We start from the raw sequence: 22,026 nt of genomic DNA, 5'->3' as shown, positions 1-22,026 counted from the left end.
GGCAGTTTCTCTTTGAAATGCTAATGTATGCAAGTCTGCAGACTGAGGTGGACAAATTCATTATTCCTAGCGATATGCTTAGGAAGAAGATAGTAATTGTCTCAACATTAACACTTTTGACATGAAAACACCATCTTAACTGCTCCGCTTTAGTTCAGTTTGTTTGTGAAGTCAACAGTGTGGGGTCAATCAAGGGAATCGTGTCGCCCAATATGAATATGTCATCAGATCGGGAAGTCTGGACTGTGTAAGAAATATGTTCTAAAGAGGACAGTTTAATTCCTTGTCAGATTCTATCTTTAGTGTTTTCTTCAATATCTGCACTATCAGTAACTTGCTGAGTCTTTCTGCTTCTTGTATTATGTTACTAGTAAGTAAACCTATTAGTTTTAGCCTGAACATAATGGCCTGACCAAGTGCTAGTAGCCATCTTTAGGAGTCAACAAAGCATGGTGGACATTCCACAGGGAATCTGGCACAATGCATCATTGCTAAGGGGTGATTATTAGCCCTGTGGCACCCTATCCCACTCATGGCACATATAAGGGTGCAGGTTCCAGATCATAGCAGACTTTGCCTGCCTATGAAAACTGCCCGTCAGCCATGAGAATGTTACAAGCATCGAGAGAAAGCTCAAGCATTAACACAGATATGGTAACAACAATGCTCACATGAATTGTAGTCATTTATAGAATTATTTTAGCCTATTGCTAATTTATTCAGGATTCTATGGACCTATTTTTAGACTCTGCAAATTGTCATAAACTATCAGATCAAAACAACAAAATTTCTTGAAATCATGCAACTTACTGCATGAGATAGAAAGAAAGACTTGCATTTATATAGCGCCTTTAACGACCTCAGGATGTCCCAAAGCACCATACAACCAATCAGGTTGTATTATACACACAATGACGGCCAAGATGGACTTTTGGGGCTCTACTGGGACCCACAAATTGCTTGTGCGGTGCAATGGTTGATGTCCTACTGACTGCATTGGCATCAGCTAGTGCTGGTACAGTCATGGATACAAGTTCCAGCTGTACATTGGTTGAGGTTCTCACTGGAGACCTGCACTGATAGACATTGTGGTCGTATTTGGGATTTTTATTCCCATGTTGGTCGGCACCACTGCAACGTCAGAATCCTGAAGTTGTAATGTTTCATAGTGTGAACTGGAAGACACTGCATGAGTCCTGGTGGACCCTTGAAGCATTCTGCTCAGACTTTTAAGTCAGCATGGAATTTAGCTCAGCTAGTCCTAGCATTTAGAACCATTCCAGAAAGTTGGTCAGCCTGCACTCAATCCTCTGTGTGACCAAGAAGTGGAGTTTTAGGTCTCCTTTCACTAAGTGTCAAGGGAAGGCAATTCCCTTCCATCAAAATTGAAACTCAATCGGCCACACTGCTGAGCTTGGCACAAACTGTGCACTTATGGAAATGATAGGTCGTTGATGGACAATGCACTGAAAAAAGTCAAAAAACAAAAAGGACAGGAAAATAAGCAGAGTTGTATTATGACGATATGTATCATGGGTCAGTGGGAAAGATGTGCTGGCATCGACTAAAATAAAGGATGAGTCAACCAAGGTAAGGCATCAACTGAAGTCACACTGGTCTCAGCAAACCAAATTTGATCGCAAAAACAATAAAATGTGCTTCAGAACTGCAAATCAATGTCAATAATTTCATAAAGTTGGAAAAACTCAATTTTGATGTGTTATTTTTACTTATCACAAAATCTTGTGAAAACAAAAAAAAACTATAAAAAATACACAACTTTAACTTAAAAGAAACCAAGTAATGTGGTTATTATAAACTTATACTGGTTTAGAGTGTGAACCTCTGTAGATGGGGGAAAAGAATTAAAATATGTTTCTGAACAAGGGGAAGGGAATGGGAATAAGAAGAGGCTTTCTTTAATATAGCTCCTGCACAGCTCCAAAACTCTTAAAGGGACAGTGCCCCAGTGGTTTATTCCCCTTTGGATGACACTCTCAATTTGGATGTGGAAGTTGAACAAATAAGAATGATGCACTGCCACCTTGTAAATGCAGGGGCTTAGTTCAGGTACATCTTGATCTGGACTTGAATCTATTTCTAGGCTTTTGGCTCCTTGATGTTGTTTGGCAGGACTTCAGAGAATGGGAAGGTTAGGATTTCTGCCTCACTGCAGAACTAGGCTGTGCATCTCATGTCCTGAGGTCTTGGAAAAGACAAAGGTGACTGACCTGTAGCCTCCTTTTTGTGGCCTCTGAAGACTTGCAGTTCCTCCTTCAAGTTACGGATGTCAAACATTTTGCAGAGGTGATCACGCGATGCTGTGAGCAGCCAGTTCCCATTCTGATTCCACTTAACTTCCATCACTGTATTTTTGTGAGCATGTCTGGGGAAAGGAGTCACAATCACCAGGGTATGAATTACTGAAACACTGACACAGATTTAACATTGCAAGTTGAATTTAAACATCGTTCAAAATCGTTAGTTATTGCACTGGCAAAGCGATACAAAAAATAAGATTTTTCAACAGCTGTAATCTTCCTCTCTTGTAGAAGAGGAACAAATTTACAGCACAGAAGGAGGCCATTCCACCCATTGTGTCTGTGCTGGCTCTTTACTAGATCAATCCTAAAATAATCCCACTGCCCTACTCTCTGTATATTCCTCTGCTTCAAGTATTTATCTAATTTTCCATTGATAGTTAGAATAGTCTCTGCCTCAGCCACTCCCTGTGGAAACACATTCCATGCTCCAACATAAGGAATTTCTTCGAATCTCCCTCCTCATGCTGTGACAATTTTCAGTTAATGACCCCTTAACATTGAGTCCCCAACCAGAGGAAATAGTCTTTCCCTATTCACTCTAATGAATCCCTTCTTAATTTTAAAAATCTCCTCTTGACCTTTTCTGCTCCAGTGGATATAGTGCCAGCATCTCAAGTCTCTCTCCATAACTGTAGCTTCCCATCCCTGGGAATCTGTGATGTCCTTCGTGTAACTGGGCACCCAAAAATGCTGAGTTACTCCAATTGTGCCTAACCATTGTTGTGTACAAATTCAGCATTACTTCTTTACTCTTGTACTCTGCATCCTTATTTATAAAATGCAAAATTCTGTTGGGCTTTTTTAAAGAAACATATTTAGCTAACGGGGCTCCCTGCTCTAGGGTCCCCCCTCTCCCAGCAGCATGCAGAGATGGTCCTTCTCTTACCCCAAATATCACATCATCCAGGTCTCCCTTTCCTCCACCACTGTTAACACAGTTGTAGAGCCCAGTTTCCTTATCAGGCACAACCCTATCTTCCCTCCTGTGTGGTGCAGAGTGTTCCCTATTCTCCCCCTTCAAGGCACATGATCCCAAGGGCTTGCCTTCTGTTATGGTCTGCATGCTTCTTCCTTCCAGGAACCTTCTCTGTTATAGGTAATAGAAGGACTAGAGGGCTCCCTTGATGCCATCCCAAGCACCATACTTTTTTCAGGGTTCCTGCAATCCAACTTCAAGCTTTACCTTGTCTGTATTCCGGTTCCTTTGCATACATCCCTTTTCCTGCCTCGGATCCAATACAATCTGCAGGGGTTTCCCCCCTTCCCCCAAGCACCATGCTGCCTACAGAACTTCAGCACCTCTATTCTGCCTTGGGCACCATGAGGTCCCGGGCCCCGTTCCTCCTCTTGCATCAGGCACTGCACCTCCTTGCCTCCACAACAGATATCGTGTGTTCCTCAGTGTTCCAGTTCACATCCCTACCACTGCAGCATTATAAGCCAGGGAGAAGGGAAGGAGGAAAAGAGGAAGGTTGCTGTTTTGAAATATTTTTTGAAATATTTTTAAGAGAGGCCTCCCAAGGAAGAATTCACAAGATGCTTATACAAGAATGGCAAATTGCAATTTAGCAGCAGTCTGAGCTAACACACTTTCCTGAGTTCTTAGTGCTCATCAGACCCTAAATTATACAAAATGATTTGAAACTGATATTTTTTGGATTGGGAATTACAGTAACTCTAGTTGATTAATGAAAATAAATCAATAAAAAGGGCATTGGGCTGTAGGTCCCATTGGGACAGAGCTAAACAATGCATAATCCATAAGCAGAATTGGCTATTTTCTTAGTCTGGATCTGATTTCGTTGGCTGAGGCTCCAGCAAAAATAAAACTTGAAATTCCTGTTCCGCCTCGATAAAATTGCTTCCTTCCTGCTAACTTTTTAATTAAGCTGATCCCATCAGTTTGACTGGATCAAAAACCATTCTGACATTGTAATTATCATCTACATTTAAACTGTCAGCACTTACAGTGTCGCAAGACTCTGACCCGTCTTAGGATCCCAGAATTTGATCGGCTGTTGGCTGTCTTTACTTCCTGACACAACCAAACCCTTGGTAGGATGCCAGTCTACACACTTCACATCAGCACCGTGTCCTAGTGGGAGCACAAACAGAACTGATTATTCAAAGCAAACTACACTACACTCATCATTAAACTGCACTTTTAAACTTACTCATCAACCCATATGACCACTTAAATCAATCAGCTCTGCTGTGTCACTCAGCAAATCCCCAACCCCTCCTATGCACTTCAGCAACCTACTTTAATCCCACCAATTAAGCAATGGACAGCCCCTCTATGCAAACAAGCCCCACCACTCAGCACCCCATGTCTTCTTACTCAGCTCAGCAAGCAACTCTATTCCTCCACTCAGCAAAGTACACAACTGCTCCACAAGCAGTGCAAACACTCGGCAACCCAGACACCCCAGATCAGCAAACAACTCTACTCCACCACTGACCAACACATACCCCTCCACAAATACTTGGCAACCAACCCCATCACTAGGCAATATACACACCTCAACCCAGCTCAGCAATCCGTAATCTTACTTCACCATCCTACGACAAACACGCATTCCTCCACACACAATGCAAACACCTGCCACCCACACTGCACAAGCGGAGGAAGTGCTTCCGCAACTGTGGAAATGGAACTCTTCTTTTACCACCTTTCCTCCTTCTAATCCAAGTGCACTGAGGCTAACTGTAGCATCCCCAGTGGTCCAATTGAGTTCATCAAACTCATCACAGACTGGGGATCAAACATGGGCTCTTCACTGATCTGTATGGCTCAGCTACTCACTGACTAAATTCACGGAGAAGTCAGGGTACCCCCAAAGGCAGTCCTGACCAACCTATCTGGTGGTTATTTAAATCGGGGATATAACTGGGGGGAAATAATGCAGTAGAGATGTTACATTTAAATTGACCACAAGATGAGTGAAATCTATAAATGAAAAATCAGTTGGTTACATGTTGGAATAGGGAACAAAGATCTCACTGAGCCTGCCTCATTTCACCCTTGCCCCCTTCTATTTGTCATATACATGTCACCTCTCAGCATGTCACCTCTGTAAGCATGGCACAGCTCTCAGCAACAAAATCCAGCTTTATCTTTCTACTTTCACCCTTGACTCTACGACTGTTGCTTTGCTGCCCAATGTGCTGTGCCTTTGCAATATCAAGTGAATGTGCCAGTACTTCCTCCAGCCAAAAATGGCAAGATCACCATCCCTATTGACTCACAACAGAAACTCTGCACCCTCATGCCATATTCCACGTCCCTCATTGACTGCTTGCTTAGGCTGAACCCAACAGTGAAAATATTGATATTTTGCTCAACCCTGGCACTGAGCTTCAAACCTCACATCAGTCCATTACTAGGCCACCTTTTTCCACCTCCAATGTATCAAGTGCCTCCATCCTAACCGGCCTCCCAAGCTCCAGCATATACAAACTCCAACTCGTGCAGAATTCTGGTCTCATATCTAATCACATACTAAGTCCCACTCATCCATCACTGCAGTCCTTGACAACTTCCGCTGGTTCTCAGTCCCCCAGCAAATTGACTTCAAAATCTTTATGCTCATTTACATGGTCTTACTCCACTCTACCTCTCTAACTCCTCCAGCTTTTATCAAGTTTGCATCCTCTGCTCTTCTGCGTCCCGACTACTGTTTGTTCATCCACTCTCTATGCTTCACAATTGGTGACAGCCTTCAGCTATCATGGCCCTCCTGCTTGCGCATCTCTCCCCACCTTCAAAAGCCACCTCAAAACTTGCTTCTTCAATCTCAGCCATCTTTCCCTAACCTCTCCCAATTTCTTTTCAATGTCCAGTCCATTCCCATTGTGAAGTGCTTTACGACGTTTCACTGTGATAACTGTCAATTGTTGTTGCAACACAAGATAAGTTTTGAATTTTTTCATTTTCTTTGTCCCCTAATCCAGCATAAGACTGGATCATTCAATTAACAACATAAATTTCTATAGCGCTTCTTATCCACAGAAAGGGCATAAATGGAGGACTTTGAAAGCAGAGTGGGAGATACTAGGGCAGATACTTAGGGAGTGAGTTCTGCAGATTGGCACATGGTAACTGAAAGAGCAGCCACCAATGGTACAGCAGAAGGAGCAGGGAATTAACCAACAGCTGGGGGGTGGAAGGGATGTACAGCTGGAGATCACCGTGCCATATAGAAAGGTTGTACGCTGTCTCATAATCAGCTCCTGTATTAAACACTTCTGTGCTCTCTCCCGGCTTAAACTTACCATATTGCTCAATAGAAACATGAGGCTGGAGAAGTGAGGGCGGGGGGTTAGTGAGGGTTTGTCTGGGCTTTACATTAATGGAATTGTGGCTTAACTGTGGATTACCAAAGAGACAAGACCGCTGAGCAAGTCTAGAGCTGAAGTTAGGCTTCATAGAGAAGCAGAACAGTTCCAAGATAATGATTAATTGAGGTCTGTGTGTGGGAGCTGCTCATGTTACGTTATGAAGTTCCTTGTTTTAATTTTTAAAAAAATAAAATGTAGAGTCAGTGTCATACTAAATCAATTTGGATTTATTTTTTAAACATATATTGAATGTAAGGTCTGAGACAACATTTGAATTAGTGAAATTTTACATGACTAAGAAAGTATAGTTGGATTACACTTCTATGATGTAATTATTTGAAATAGGTGGAATAAATGGCAGTCTCACACAGGTTACACATGCACACAAAAAATACAAACACAGTACAGAACACAAACACAAAGAGTTTAACATGCATACAGTGTGCAAAACTCTCGTTTAACCAGCAGGAACAAGAACCAGGATTATCCTCTATTCAGCAGGATAAGGATTACCTGCTGTGGAACTATATGGGGTTCTGTAGGAATTTAATGTTGTATTTTTGCCTTTTTAAAAAATATATAGTCACTTAACTATTCACAAGAGCAGGACACTGCATTATAAACTTCTTCAAAACTCAGCACCATGTGGATATACCAGCAGTTCTAGCGTTTCAATGAAATGAAAATTAAAAGTTTCATCTCAAAAAGACAAATAACTTCACTGATTACCAGGTGAGTACAGGTGAAACTCAATGCACACACCAAAAGCGGATTGAAGAGTAAGAGTCTTGCATTGGCTTCAGCATCACACTAATGGCTATCTGAGTGAGGGTCAGCAATGGTAAAACAGCTGTTACGCAGGGGCATCAAAGAATCCAATACAGTGACCCAGGACATGTGGTTGTTGTTGCAATGAACAAACAGCCAGATCATCACATGCTTTGAGGGAGGGTGAAAGAAAGGACACTCTGAAGGATAGGCAATAATTTACCCACTGGTATCCCATCAACCTACATACTCTTTGTATCTGGTTGCCTGAAATTATTAAAATTCAAGTCCATCTCCTATGATGATGTACACTCTAAATCAGAGAATATGGTCTCTGTCTCACCTGTCTGCTGTATTTGTTTTTCTCCCCATCTCTCCTCTTCTATCTCTCTCTTCTCTCTAACACTTTTGCTTCTCTGTTTTTTCCCCTTCTTTCCTATCAGGTGAGTGGTGTGTGATGTGGTGAGAAAGGCAGCCAACAATGGATGAAGGATTGAGGTTGTGGGGAAAATGTTGCCCTCAGCAGCTACCTTCCCATCCTGTCCCCCATTACGTGCTTTCTCCCTCATTCCCATTGCTTCCCTTACCCATTCTCCAGACCCTCTCCCCTTCTTACCACTCCTCACTCCCCCCCATTATCCCTAACTCTTCCCCTGAACTACACACCCAACCCCTGTATCCTTCCCTTCACTCCACTATTACTCACCTCGCCCTTAACCCTCCATCTATTACCTTCAAAGAAGCTTGGTTTGCCTTACAAAATTCAACTTTTTTTTACAAAACGAAACTAAATCAAAATGGGGAAAGACACTGTCTCCCACTCTTATTCTCCCTCTCTCTCTCTCTCTCTCTCACACACACACACAGAAATTAGAATATTTACCTTTTCTAATGGTCAACAAAACAGATAATTAGTTCAATGGCTTTTTTTGAAAATTGAACTATTAGCATAAGGACAGACTCTCTGCTTTCTGATGATTACAGAGCACAAAACAAAAGCTACAACAGGTGTGTAATCAGTACAGTCACTCTCACACACTTTTAAAAACAAGCTGAAATAAACTTTACCTGTAGAAAGCTTTTGAAATTCCTCCTAAGCATGCTAGTTACCATATGTCATGCCTCAAACTACTCATATACTGTATCCCAATATATTATTTTCCAAAAAAAGTTAATCTAATTTGCATCTGAATAAATCAATATAATCTGCTTCCACTGTCTCCCTAGGGAGCCTGCTCCATAGATTTACCACTCGGTCACTGAAATAATAATCCTGCAGAATCTACTGTTCTGGATAAGATGAAACAGCTTGTGGTGATCTACATTTTCTAGTCTCCTAAAAACAGCAATCATATCACCTCTAAAACTTCTCTTTTCCAGTAGAACATGCCCAATTTACATAATCACTCCTCATAATCCAATCCCTCCATTCCCTCAATCATTCCAGTTGCTCTCCATTGTCCTTTCAATCGCTGCAATATCCATTTTGTACCATGGTGACCAGAACTATACACAGTAGTCTATGCGCAGTTGCACAAATGATTTATAAAGTGTCAGGATTACCTCATTATTTCAGCTCAATACTGACCTTTTAATACATCCCAACACCTGATTTTATTTACTCACTACCACCAAGCATTGTTGCGATAGTTTCAACTTTGTCAATTGTGCGTAACAAGTTGTGTATGAGTGTAGATTGGAAAAGGCAAAGCGAGGCCATTTTGGAGTGCATCCTGGAACAGATTACACAACAGGTCATGCATGCATTGGATAAGCCATTGAAGGCCATGCATGCGCATACTTGAAATTGGCGTGAGATACACACATACAAACACACAGAGCAGGCCACTGACGCACAGTCTTGATTTGTTTGGAAGAGACCATGAAAATGGCATGTGTGCGCTGGAATAGACCAGTTACAGGCCACACATAGGTTTTGGAATGAGCCATTAGCCCCGGTGACTCAGTGAGTTTATCCACTAAGGAGCTGAATCATAGACTAGGAAGATCCCAGAGTCAATTCCCAGTCTATGACGTTAGCTGATCTTATGTCAGGTGGCGGAAATCCTGTAAACAAGCCAGTGCTATCAGCCTCTACATTAACCTATCCCCAACTGAATAGCTTGTTGGTACTCAATGTCAATGCTTACACATAAATATGTGGGATATGGTAATGCAGTGCTTATGGTACTGGACTAGCAACCCTTCAAATCACATCATGGCAAGTTGTGAAATCTGTTAATTTGTTGGACAGCACCAGAAACGCTGCAGGGATTGTTGTAGAAACCCAACTGGTTCATTAATGTCCTTCAGGGAAGGGAATCTGCCACCCCTACACATGACTCGACTGGCTGACTTAATGCCCATTGAAGTGGCCTAGCAAGCCACTCAAATGTAAAATGATTACTCAGCAATAGATGCAGTCTTGTCAGCAATGCTCACATCCAGAGAACAAATTAAAAACACTTTGGTACAGTGCGAGAGGTTGCCAGATGGTGATGAACTGCACCTTGGCAAAGAGCCAACGCCTTCAGAAGGGGAGGGAAGAAAACTGGCAAGAAAACAGGAATATGCCATTAGTAGGTTTTGAAGGGACGAGATTTACAACACAGCATGCAACAGGAGCTGTCTGGCCTTCTAATGAGGACTCTAGATACCACTCAGTTCAAAGAGAGGGAAGGAGTATACTAGGAGCTGTGGCTAGAGACACGTTGCATTACATTTTCACATCCTACCTATACAGCACTGGAAGTATATCAGCTTAGTTAGGAGACTGCCCAAATCTTACTCAGACACGTAGAATGACTTTTCAAATGATTGCTTGCGAACAAAGCCATCAGAATGGAAAGAAACTGCAATCCAGAAACAGAAAATAGTTGTTCCGAGCACTTCATTTTGGAACCCTACAAGGGATATACTTTAGTCAGAGCTTTACAGTGTTTATCTAACGGAGAACTCAAACAATGCTCACTTTGCCAAGGATCTGCAATATATTTCTTAACGTACATTAGCTACAAGCAACCTGCACGACATCAGGAGACACTGCTTAATGACAACTGAATAAGTCAAATTCTGTTTTTAACAACATGGGATTCCAAGATTTATGCTAATATTTTGGAGCTGCATTCCACAACTCCACTTGGTATACATGGCAGTATTGGATCAGCACAGATAAACTTGCCGAAACACAAATATATATAGAATGGACATGACAGGTGAATACTCTGCCATCAAATGCAGGGAAACACATGGGACTGTCTCATTAAATATTTGGCACCATATGTGGCCACCTTGACCCAGTGGTCGTCTCCACCCCTGCTATATGCATAAGGGCCTTGCTTAGAATCATACAAGAGGAAGCAGCAGAGACTGAGTTGAACAATAGGTGGTTTGAACATAATATAAGCAGGGAGAGTGAAAGCATTTCAAGTAGAGAATGAATCACATTCAAAATGGAGGAAGACCATACCTATAGTATGTAATTTAACATTCTTCCTCATTCTTTCGACCACCAGATGAAAATGAATTACCACAAAACAAAATACTGGAGATGAAAAATTCTATGACTTTACTTTAAAGCAGCTCAGAGCAGTGGCAAAGTACAAATCTTCAGATCAAGACAATGTTTGGTTAAAGCATAAGCACTTCACATGTGGGGTGTTTGGTAGATCATGTTGACAGAAATCATATTTTTCTGCTACAACCCTTGACTCCACAACTGTTGCTATGTTAACTAATCTTCTGTACAATCAAGTCACCGATGAGCAAGAACTTATTCCAACTAGCATCGACAAGACTAAGGCCATCAAGTTCATCTCCTACCAAAAACCGTGTGCCTCAGGTGTCAGTTCCCCACCCCCCTCCCCAGCCTTTCAGGCCAAATCAGACGGTAAAGAACCTTGGTGTCCTGCTCAAATGCGAGCTGAGCTTCGAACCGCACATCTAATCCATCTAAAAAAAAACCTACATCCACCTTAACACTGCCTGTCCAAGTCCTTACCTACCCCACCACCAAAACTGTCATTCACATCTTTTGTAACTATCCCACTTGATCTCTCCAACATACTTATTGACTTCCTCAGCTCTACTTTACATAAACTTCAATTCCTCCAGAACTCTTGCTCGTATCCTAACTGCACTATATTACTCCTGTCCTCACTGACAGCCAATGGGTCTCCAACTCCAGTGCATTGACCTAAAAATCCTTCTCATTTTCAAATCCCTCCATGGCCTCACTCCCTTTCTTCTCCCCCCACCACCCCCCACCCAATTTATGTAATCTTACAGAACTTTACATCCCATAATGCACCTGCTGCTCTTCCAATTCTGGTCTTAGATGGAATGTTCTGTTCCATGAAAGACACTATAAAATGTAAGCTGTTACCTACAGCTTTGCTCCCAAACAAAGCAAAAATTGCCGTTTATCTAAATAAAATACTATGGCACTGTGATCAACAAAATAGCACTCCCTTCAATGAAAGAGGTATGCAAAGTTAGATAAGCAAGATGTAAAGTAAGATGTTAAGATAAATAAAACTCGAAGGTAACAATGATAGATGTGGCCTTATGATTATCCTTACAAGACACGGTAATCAAATAATCCTTGAAAGATGAAGTGCAAGAAGGATAAATGTGAAACCACAGGCTAAAGTGGGTTTGCTATCAAAACTTAGCTGCTTGAAAAAATGGATTATTAAATGGTATTTTAGAAAAAATACTGGCGCAGACTTAATGGGCCAAATGGCCTGTTTCCTCCTATAACAGCCTAAGATTCTAAGAATCAGATTCCTGGTGGGCTTTAGATGCCATTCAAAAAAATACCTGCTAGATACCAATCATGAACTGGGATGCCAATTGGAATGCAACAAGGGAATTTCCCACCAAGGGCAGGTAATAGGCTACGATAGCTGGCAATATGATTTTCAGTGAACTGAGGGAAAAGCCTTCAGTTGGAAGTAAACTAGAATAGCTGGAATACCACTCTAATCGACTGCAGCCTTGTTGCTGACAATATAGAAACCGTTTCCACTCAGCAGTGTACCCGTTTAAGATGATAGCTTTCAGTTGGGAAAAGGGCAATTCACCTTGCTGGAGGGAGAAAATATTGGCTATTTAGACTGTCTAGAGAGCCATGCCATCAAATGAAGGCACTGAGAAGCACTATGCCACATTTAATTTTCCAGCTGTGATAATAGGTTCTCTCTGTGAGGCGTCTTTAAGGGTCAATAAATATTCAGAGCAAGAAAGTACAGTAACTGAATTGTCCTCATCCAGCAAGATATTAGTCAATGTTATCAGATCTTGTGAATCCTGGGCCAGAGGAGAAATGAAGGCAAGACATACAAGTACACCCACCCCTTCCTCCCCTCTTCTTTACAAGACAGAGACTATTTAGTGACATAGCTCAACTGCCCTGACTGCTGCAATAAAATCCAGGCAACATCATATTCTGGAACATAGCCTTGACAAATAGGTAACCTATACTTCCAGATAATCACATCAGCTGAAGATGATCTGAACGATCAATATTGGAGAGTCTATGTAGGAAGGAGTTTACCACTGAGGCCATCCACAATGATATTCTGCACCCCTAAGGAGAAGGGTTGGAAGGTCTTAACAACAATAGCCTTTCTATATGGCATGGCTGCTCAATCAAGCTTACTATTATGGTGGGGTTATCTGTGCAGGTTCTCACCAATTCATTAAGGACTTGCTCACTAAGTATACAGCAGCTAACCAAACTGCTCAAAACTTGAGACCATTAATGTGCTGATATCCACATGGCTCGGGTCCATCCTCCTGAAGAACAACCATCCTCTAAAGAAAACAGTCACCAAAAGATAAAGGGGGAGACTGTGCATAGATGCATTTAATGGGAAGCTAGATAAATACATGAGGAAGAAAGGAATAGGATATGTTGATAGGGTTAGATGAAGTAAATAGAGTGGGAGGAGGCTCGTGTGGAGCATGAACACTGGCATTTGGGACAAATGGCCCATTTCTGTACTGTATGTTCTATGTAATTCTATCTAGTCACACTCTACATATTAAATGTCTCACAATATGTTGCTGATTGATATCTGTCCCAGGAGAACAGAGACTTTCAAGAGCATTGCATGGTTAAGTGGTAGCTGTGTTTCATAAGAAGTCTTGCATCTGGTACCATGAAAATGTCAAGGTGGAATTGTGCATCTGACCAAGAGAAGGGAGAATTTCAGATGCATGGTCTGATGAAAGTGAGACAATGCACAGAAAGGCACCAGTGTGGGGAAGACTTTATACTGGCTGTAACTGAGACTTTTCTTGGTTTATGAAAAAGCTCAGACTCAATGATAAATTTAAAACCTACACAAACCTGGCTGATTTATTTCTGTACTTAATCCTGGGACACCATGGCCAGCTATAAAACCCTAATCACCTTTGTCAATTATTAAATCTGATCTCTGTGCTCTCAGTACCATACCAGGTGGTGTGTTTACCCATTGAGCCATCGATGAAGCCCTAGAACATTTTACAGGGTGCTATCCATGTTCATCCAAAAGATGCAGCAGTTACAAAGAACATCCAGCGTGGATTTAGAAGGAATCGGTTATATCTTATATTCTAATGGCATCCTTTGAGGAAAGAACTGAAATAGTAAAGAAAGACTTGCATTTATATAAGCATCTTTCACGACCTCAGGATGTCCCAAAGTGCTTCACAGCCAATGACGTGCAGTCCAGTGCACAGAACTTACTTGAATTTTCAGGAAGCATTTGATAAAGGTTTACATTAGAGCTTTTAGAAGAAGATTAAGGTCATGGAATCAAAGCTGGATCGAAAATTGGCTTAGAAAAAGTGACCCATGACATAAATTATGTAGGGAAGAGTACTTCCAGTAACATTCAACCTGCTGATGAAACCAAGCTATATGGTCACAAACAGAGACAGCAACACCCTTAAAAAGACCCATTAAGTGAATGGGCTAAGGAACAGCAGACAGATTCTCAATGTAGACAAGTAAATGTAAGATTACACACATAAGAACACAGAACATGGGACACAATATAGGGTACTATTTTGGAATGTACCAATTATTTGTAAGATTGGGCAATGCCTAATCCAACCCAGGACACATTAAGCATTAGGATATCATTAAGATTTTCTTCAAGATGTGCGTCCACTATTATAGTGAGAACACACAAACATGTTAAGGGAAGAAATGGTCCATCCACATTGTGAAATCAGGAAATGATTCCAAAAGTGTCACGTGATGTTGACCAGTCACTAAAGGAAAGCAAAAACATGACTTTCCTTTCTTTGCTCAAACAAGCTAACTGTGGGCCATGAAAGGATGAAACTGGCAATCCACTCGACAAATTTAAGTACAGGGACAGTGCCTCACACACTTACCCACTGAACCATCGAGAGAAAGATGATTTTCTTTGCTTCTAGCAAAAGTGGGAAAGGAAAAGGATTTGGGTACAATTACCGACTAGTCATTAAATATATCTAATCAATTGAAGCTGCTATCAACAAGGCTAATGAAAAAACCACAATGCATCTCAGGAACATTTAATTATAAGTTGAAATTAGCTATTCTAACCCTGCATAGATCATTTGTGATGCCGTATTTGAAATTTTGACCAAATCGAGACATCCCACTTCAAAAGGACATTGACCGCTAGAGAAAGACCAGGATGATTCTGAGACAGAGGTCTAAGTTATGAAGTGCACCTTGCAAAACCAAATTTTTGACTGCAGGTGTTTCAAATACTATGGGGAATGCTAATAAAGACACAAACAGGTTATGTAACTTGGAGTGCCAGTGGTGACTAGATATGGAGGATAACTACCCTTACCAGGGATTTTATGTTGTATTAACTTAAAAAAAATTAAACTGGACAAATACCTTACCAAGTATAGGGATGGCCAAATGCTCATTGTACCAGAATTGATGGAACCATGGATAGGTAATATCAAGTTAATCAACCAGCAAAAGATAAACAGTGCAGAATGCAACATCTGATAGATATTCTGCAGTTTTCCACAATATTGTTTTTTTTTGGGGGGGGGGGGATTGTGAGAGGGGTAGGAGAAACATTGTAGGACTTGCTCTCAGGTTGGGTAGAGTTCATGATGAAGCAGGTTGTACATGGTCTGTAAAAGAAATGCATTTGTTGAATGAAATGGACATTTCTCACTCCATGCTTCTGTTGGTTCTCTGTAGCTTGATATTCTGGGTCACTGCCTCTTTTGAACCTAGGTGTGAAACTGCCCTATTACCATTAAAGAAACCCTGTCTTTCCTCTGAAGAGCAGACAACTGATCATCCATGCGACAGCAGTAGTCACTTTAGGGAAGTGCTACTAGCCTCCTTGGGTGTTTCCTGAAATTTCCCTGCCCCCGGTTCACTTCTATTTGCTTCTTCAGCTGTTTCTTGAAAATTTCCAGCCTTGTTTCTATTAAATTCCCAAAGAGATAGTTCCCTTAAAAAAGGTGCTGGGCTCCACCTACAGGTCTATGAAACCTTGTTTTTGGAGCCAGATATGGGTTGAAGTCTGCATCTCGTTGAGGGTAGTTACTACAAAAGGTTGCAAGAATTTTGGCGTCCACGATTAAAGCCCTTGACGGCATGAGGTACCCATCTGAGTTGGATTAACTTGTGCCACCTGCCAGTGGATGAATTTAATCCAACTGACTTTGTAAATTGCCACGTGTATTTTGGGCAAAAAAAAAACAACTTTTATAAAGCTCTGGACAATCTTGTGAAAGAATTCTAAGCTATAAAATACTTCTAACACAATGCAACCGTGAAGGAAAAAAAACTGCTGAAAATTTTCTGGATGTGTTGCAACAAACTGAACTGTTGACAGAAGAAGCATTAAGGTTTGGTACCAGAGCAAGGCAGGAAACTGGGGGGGAAAAAACGACTGCTAAGGCACTGTGCTTTTATAAAAGTGTCTCAGATAGTTTTCCCCATTTGGTTAATAGCCTATCAATTTGTATGTGGAGGTGGAACATATAAGCAATAAAATAATGTGCACAGAGGGCAATAACACATGGATTATATTGATAAGAGGTGAAAACAGAATAGCATAGGATAGCAATCCTGGGTGCCCATATATGGCCCATGAGCCTCAAATAACTCAGTTCTATTTCTTGCTTGCTGGTTTGTACAGTTTAAAATTTTGTGGGGCTGGAGCGTTGTAAATCCCAAATTGGTGTGTAAATCCCAAATCAGAACAAGATCTGTTAGTACTGGAAGCTTCAGATCTATGCAAACTAATTGGAACTTTGATTTTACGTGGCCTGCTGGGCCCCAGGGTGCTGACCCAAAGGACCCAGGATGACAAAAAGCTTGGGCATTCCAATCAGTCTTCATTCGCCAATTGCCACTCAATATGTTGAGTTGCACAGCTGGGAAGGCCAGCACTCTCACCTCCGAGTCAGAAAGCTGTGGGTTCAAACCACACTCAAGAAACTTGAGTACATAACCTAGGCTGGCATTTCAATGCAGTACTGAGGGAGTACTGCACCGTTGGAGACGCAGTCTTTCGGTTGAGATGTTAAATTGAGGCCCGGTCCACCCTGTCAGGTGGGCATAAAAGATCCCACGGCACTATTTGCAGAAGAGCTGTAGAGTTCTCCCCAGTGTCCTGGTCAATATTAATCCCTTAACCAACACCTAAAAACAGATCATAGAATCATAGAGCACAGAAGGAGGCCATTAGGCCCATTGTCCCTGGTCTTAGAAAGAGCTAGCTAATGTGTCCCACTCCCCTGCCCTTTCCCCATAGCCCTGCAAATTTTTCCTTTTCAAATATATATCCAATTCCCTTTTGAAAGTTTCAGATAATTACAACTCACTGCATAAAAACATTTTTCCTCATCTGCTCTCTGGTTCTTTTGCCAATTATCTTAAATCTGTGTCCTCTGGTTACCGGCCCGCCTGCCAGTGGAAACATTTTCTCCTTATTCATTCTTTCAAAACCCCATATAATTTGAAAAACCTTTATTAAATCTTCCCTTAAGCTTCTCTGCACTAAGACGAACAATCCCAGTTTCTCCAGTCTCTCCGCATAACTGAAGTCCCTCATCCCTAGCATCTTTCTGGTAAATCTCCTCTGCACCGTCTCCAAGGCCTTGACATCCTTCCCAAAGTGTAGCGCCCAGAATTGGACACAATATCAGAGCTGAGGCCAAACCAGTGGTTTATAAAGGTTTAGCATAACTTCCTTGCTTTTGTACTCTATGCCTCTATTTATAAAGCCAAGGGTCCTCTATGCTTTTTTACTTGTCCTAAAAACAGATTATCTGGTCACGTATCTCATTGTTGTTTGTGGGACCTTGCTGTGTGCAATTTTGGGTGCCGTGTTTCCTACAATACAACAGTGACTGCACTTCAAAAGTTGGCTGTAAAATGCTTTGGAATATCCTGAGATTGTGAAAGGTGCTATATAAATGCAATTGGTTTCTTTCTTTCAAACAGAATGAAAGGCCGTATGTTTTATTGGCCCTCAGTGTGGTGAATTTGGACAATCCTGATATCCAGTTTCCAGTAGGTGCAAATCATAATACAAATATGCCCTGTGTAGATACTGTACTATCAGAGTGGTTGGTGCAGAGAATGGGAATGTCACTGGTGCACCAGAACGCTCTTCTGCAATTGCAGTTAAGACGCAATATAGAAGAAGGGTCTTTAACTTGCATCTAACCCCAATATAACAAACCTGTGGGCACATGAACCAAAAAAAAGGAAGATTTTTAATTCTCTGTCTCCTTCCCTTTGATGAGCATGAAAATTTGCCTTAACAGGTTTTTAAAATCAAAACCACCCTAAGTAGGAAATAACAAATAAAAGACCAATCTGATTCTTTGCTGACCACAGGACATAAGTCCGTGAATGAAGAACAAAAGCAAAATACTGCAGATGCTGGAAATCTGAAATAAAAACAGAAAATGCTAAAAACACGCAGATCAGGCAGCGTTTGTGAAAGGTCATCAACCTGAATCGTTAACTGTTTCTCTCTCCACAGATGCTACCCAACCTGCTGAGAATTTCCAGCATGTTCTGTTTTTATATGGTGAATGAAGAAGCTGAACAGTTATAATAACCAGCACCATTACTCTTTGGTCAGCACCTGCAGGGATCTGCAACAGCACAGCATGATTCCCAAAAATAGAAAAGTTCTGTTTTCAAGATAATTCTTCAGGTAAGGCATACTCTATCCATTTAGGTTGCAACTTTGAAACGCTATTATTTTATTCTCCTGTAAATATTGACTGCTGTTTGCAGTACATGTGTAATTGGGGACAGGTCTAACAGAATACTTGCAAGGATGTGTGAGGAGGAGGGAGAAAATCCAAAAACGGCAAAGTAAAAATCTGATTACACGTTTGCAAAGAAATGTTCTGCTTGAATCAGACAACTTAATCATTCACCTAGATTCAATCTAAAGAAAACAGGAAAGGTTTAGAAGCATGTTTGCCCAAATCATTAAATTGGTAGGTGACGTCTGGGAGTTGTGCAGAATATATCAGAATGTGAAAAGCCAGAGAATACTGGACAGAATCTTAGATCTGATGAGAGTGATAGGGAAATGGTTTGGTCCACTAGAATTTTACACTTTGATCAGATCTATATTTAGCCTGGGTGCCTTTCCCCTATAACATTTCTCACAATATACAAGAGTGTTATACATGGATAACATTTGTGTTTCATATGCAATATATCTGTAGCTGTGTATCTGTAGTTATGTTGCAATTACGAAGGTCCAAAGTTAGGACTGAAGCATATTATTGGGACAGATTACCTGTACTCAGTATCTAACTGTCATTCCTTGCAATGTATGTCCAAAAAGGAAAGCACTCACATCCCTATCTTCAATCAGCATAGAATTCACTATTGTTTTCAAAGATGAAAGATGCCATAGTGCTGGAAGAATTTTGTCTAGAGTTGTTTTTTTTTTAAAAAGTGTAAAATTTACGCTTTATTTAAACTGTAGGTACAACCATTGAAATTAAATAGGAACGAAAATAAATCTAATGCAACTAATCCCCTGTCCCCACTACTTTCTATTGTGGCAGGGGTGGGGGCAAGAAGTAACTATTTCCTTCCAAGTGAGATATAGTCAGTCTGCACATACACAGTTTGATACACTAATCCTGAGAAACGGTGATAGGTGGAATGCAGTTGATGCCACCATTAATGCTGGGGAGTGAAGAAATATTGTAGATGCCAACAGCAGTGAGGAAAGTCCAGCAGCTCTGGGCTAAATCCCACTCTGTTGTTTATGAAGAGGGAAGGGGGTGGTCAGGCAATAAATATTGTTTAAAAAGGCAGAAGTTAACACTTTGTTTGAGATTATCCATGTTATCAATTGCCCAAGACACATGCACACACAGGAGAACCATTGGGACTAGGCGATCAGAGTCTAGAATCAACAAAATGAAGGAATAGCAAAAATAACATGGGGTGCCCAATATCCACCTTTGTGTGCAGGAGCTGAGGAGCAATTTCCAGACTGAATTACTGCACTTTCATGCTGTAACGTGACTATTCACCCTCTGTCACTGCTAGAACAGGAAGAGGCGTAGGAAAATTCTGAAAGATTAAAGCTAAGAATCATCTAAAAAAAACACAAGTTAGTGACCAAGTTGTAAGACCTGATCTAATGAGAAGCATCCTTGTCAACACCCTGCAATGCACTTATGATTGGGGGATAGGGTGGTAAACAATTAGGTCCATTGCCAAAAGGAATAAACAAGTAAACAGACTAGTCTGGGATAATGTTATCATTTCAGTAAATGTAACTGGCTGGTACACTGCCAATAATTGTAGCCAGCCTTTTATTTTACAGCACAGTAAAGTAGAAGAAATGCATTTTAAATGGTTTCATCCTAAAGTGAGCAAATGCTTTTGCAGTTTGTTTATTCTGTGTTGCACAGAATTGGTTTCCTGGATTGTGCTAAATCCAGGTTTGTGCTAAATTCAGTCCAGGCCACAGACAGGGACTGTACAGAGCTGGACCCACAGGTAGGAATTTGTTCTGGTTTATTCCCAGCTGATGGGCTAGGCCTGGGAGGAATGAACAGGCCCAGAGCCAAGAATCACAATATGACAAAATCTTAGGAAAGATGATGGGTTGATTAAAATCTAACAGACAGCAACGCAAAACAATTGGTCGGAAACACTGAAAGCAGCAGGTCCCCAGCACCCCATGGACCATTTTCATTTCAGCAAGAAATGAATGTGACGAGAGAAATTTCACTATAACTTGCACTAAATATGAATGGCCTCTAGAATAGTTAGTAAGGCAGTAGACATGAATGCATGGCATTGCCTGTTTGGGATTACGGGGCAGTTTAACAAACCGTTCAAGCATTAAAGCTGTGCTGCCCCCCAGTGCCCATTTTCAGTCATTACTCACTCATTGAGATTTTCCTTTAAATTCTTTTCAAGATTCTGGGTTTTTTTTTTGCTAATTTTCTCCCCTCCTGAAGGAGACAACTCCTTGGTGAGATAGGATCCCATGTGTGCCAGGTGTCCTCGGGTACTTTGGCCAAGTTGCCATTATTCACGTGGGAGTCTGGTGAGTGTATGGAGGCTAATCAGCCAAAGAGGGCCTTGGAGTGGAGCCTAATCCTGTCCTGAAACAACATCCACATAAGCACATGTCCATCAGAAGTGGTTGGACAGTGATTAAGAATATCGCTTTGCTTCTTTCCTAACCAAGGGACACAGGCCAATTGTAGAGTCCACATCATATAATGATGAGATCAGCTGACTCAGCATGGATTGGGATTTGAATCTGGGAGCTTCCCCATTAATGTGGCTCAGATATTCAGTGGATAAATCCAGAGACATTGGACAGCCTCAGTGGGATTTATATCATCTCCCAATGACCCCACAGTCAATTACAACAGGGCAAAGCCACTCCTCAAAAGCATCATCTCACTAAATTACAGCAGCAACTTTGTCCCCCAACAATATTTCTGCAGTTACTCATGCAGCGTCACACAAAACTGAAACTTAACAACTCCCACATGTCCACTACTATACCCTAAGCTACACTGAACATACTCACTAAGACAAGTTTTAAACAGGCTGTAAGAAACAGCGGGGAGCGAAGTCAGGTTTCAGCAATGGGATAAGTAACAGAGATGCCACATTGTCCTCAGTAAGAGGCTCACAGCATTGTAAAAGACAAACTGCCGGCAATCTGGTATATACTACATGCAGGAGCAGTGTTCCTGTGATGGATTGATGGGTAAATGCACCAACAGTATAGAACCAAGCCATACAAACTACAAAGGTCCCAGGTTCTGTGCTGATTGTTCTGTGGTAAATTTGCTGAACTGTATTGGGCAGGAGTGTACCACTGTCATTGGCATAGGTGGGCTGGGGAGGGAGGAAAATCTGCCCCTGATCATTATCCAGCATTCGTCCCCAGCTGGGAAGTGCATATGTACACAAATCAGGCAAGGACATGATCAAGGATGGCTGTGATGTGGCCAAAGTCAAATGCCCGGCCATCACTTACTATCTCAGCTGACACATGAATAATGGTCACTTACGCTGGAGGACTGCAAATGTTCATGGTATTATATT

At 41.4% G+C, this 22,026-nt stretch overlaps 1 protein-coding gene across 4 annotated transcripts in view; it reads right to left on the bottom strand.

The window, feature by feature from the left end:
• The window catches only part of wdr33 (WD repeat domain 33), a 102,298-nt gene that overhangs the window by 36,251 nt on the left and 44,021 nt on the right, over positions 1 to 22,026 (bottom strand). For all 4 annotated transcript variants that reach the window (XM_067995604.1, XM_067995603.1, XM_067995605.1 and 1 more), the window contains exons 8-9: positions 4,293 to 4,419; positions 2,232 to 2,386 (exon numbers count right to left, since the gene is read on the bottom strand). In XM_067995604.1, coding sequence (XP_067851705.1) covers positions 2,232 to 2,386; positions 4,293 to 4,419 — 282 coding nt within the window. The remainder of the gene's footprint in view (positions 1 to 2,231; positions 2,387 to 4,292; positions 4,420 to 22,026) is intronic.

This window comes from Heptranchias perlo, chromosome 13 (assembly GCF_035084215.1).
Source record: "Heptranchias perlo isolate sHepPer1 chromosome 13, sHepPer1.hap1, whole genome shotgun sequence".
Taxonomy (NCBI): Eukaryota; Metazoa; Chordata; class Chondrichthyes; order Hexanchiformes; family Hexanchidae; genus Heptranchias; species Heptranchias perlo.
The sequence above is the reverse complement of the archived record's forward strand: the minus strand, read 5'-3'. Positions and strand labels throughout refer to the sequence as shown.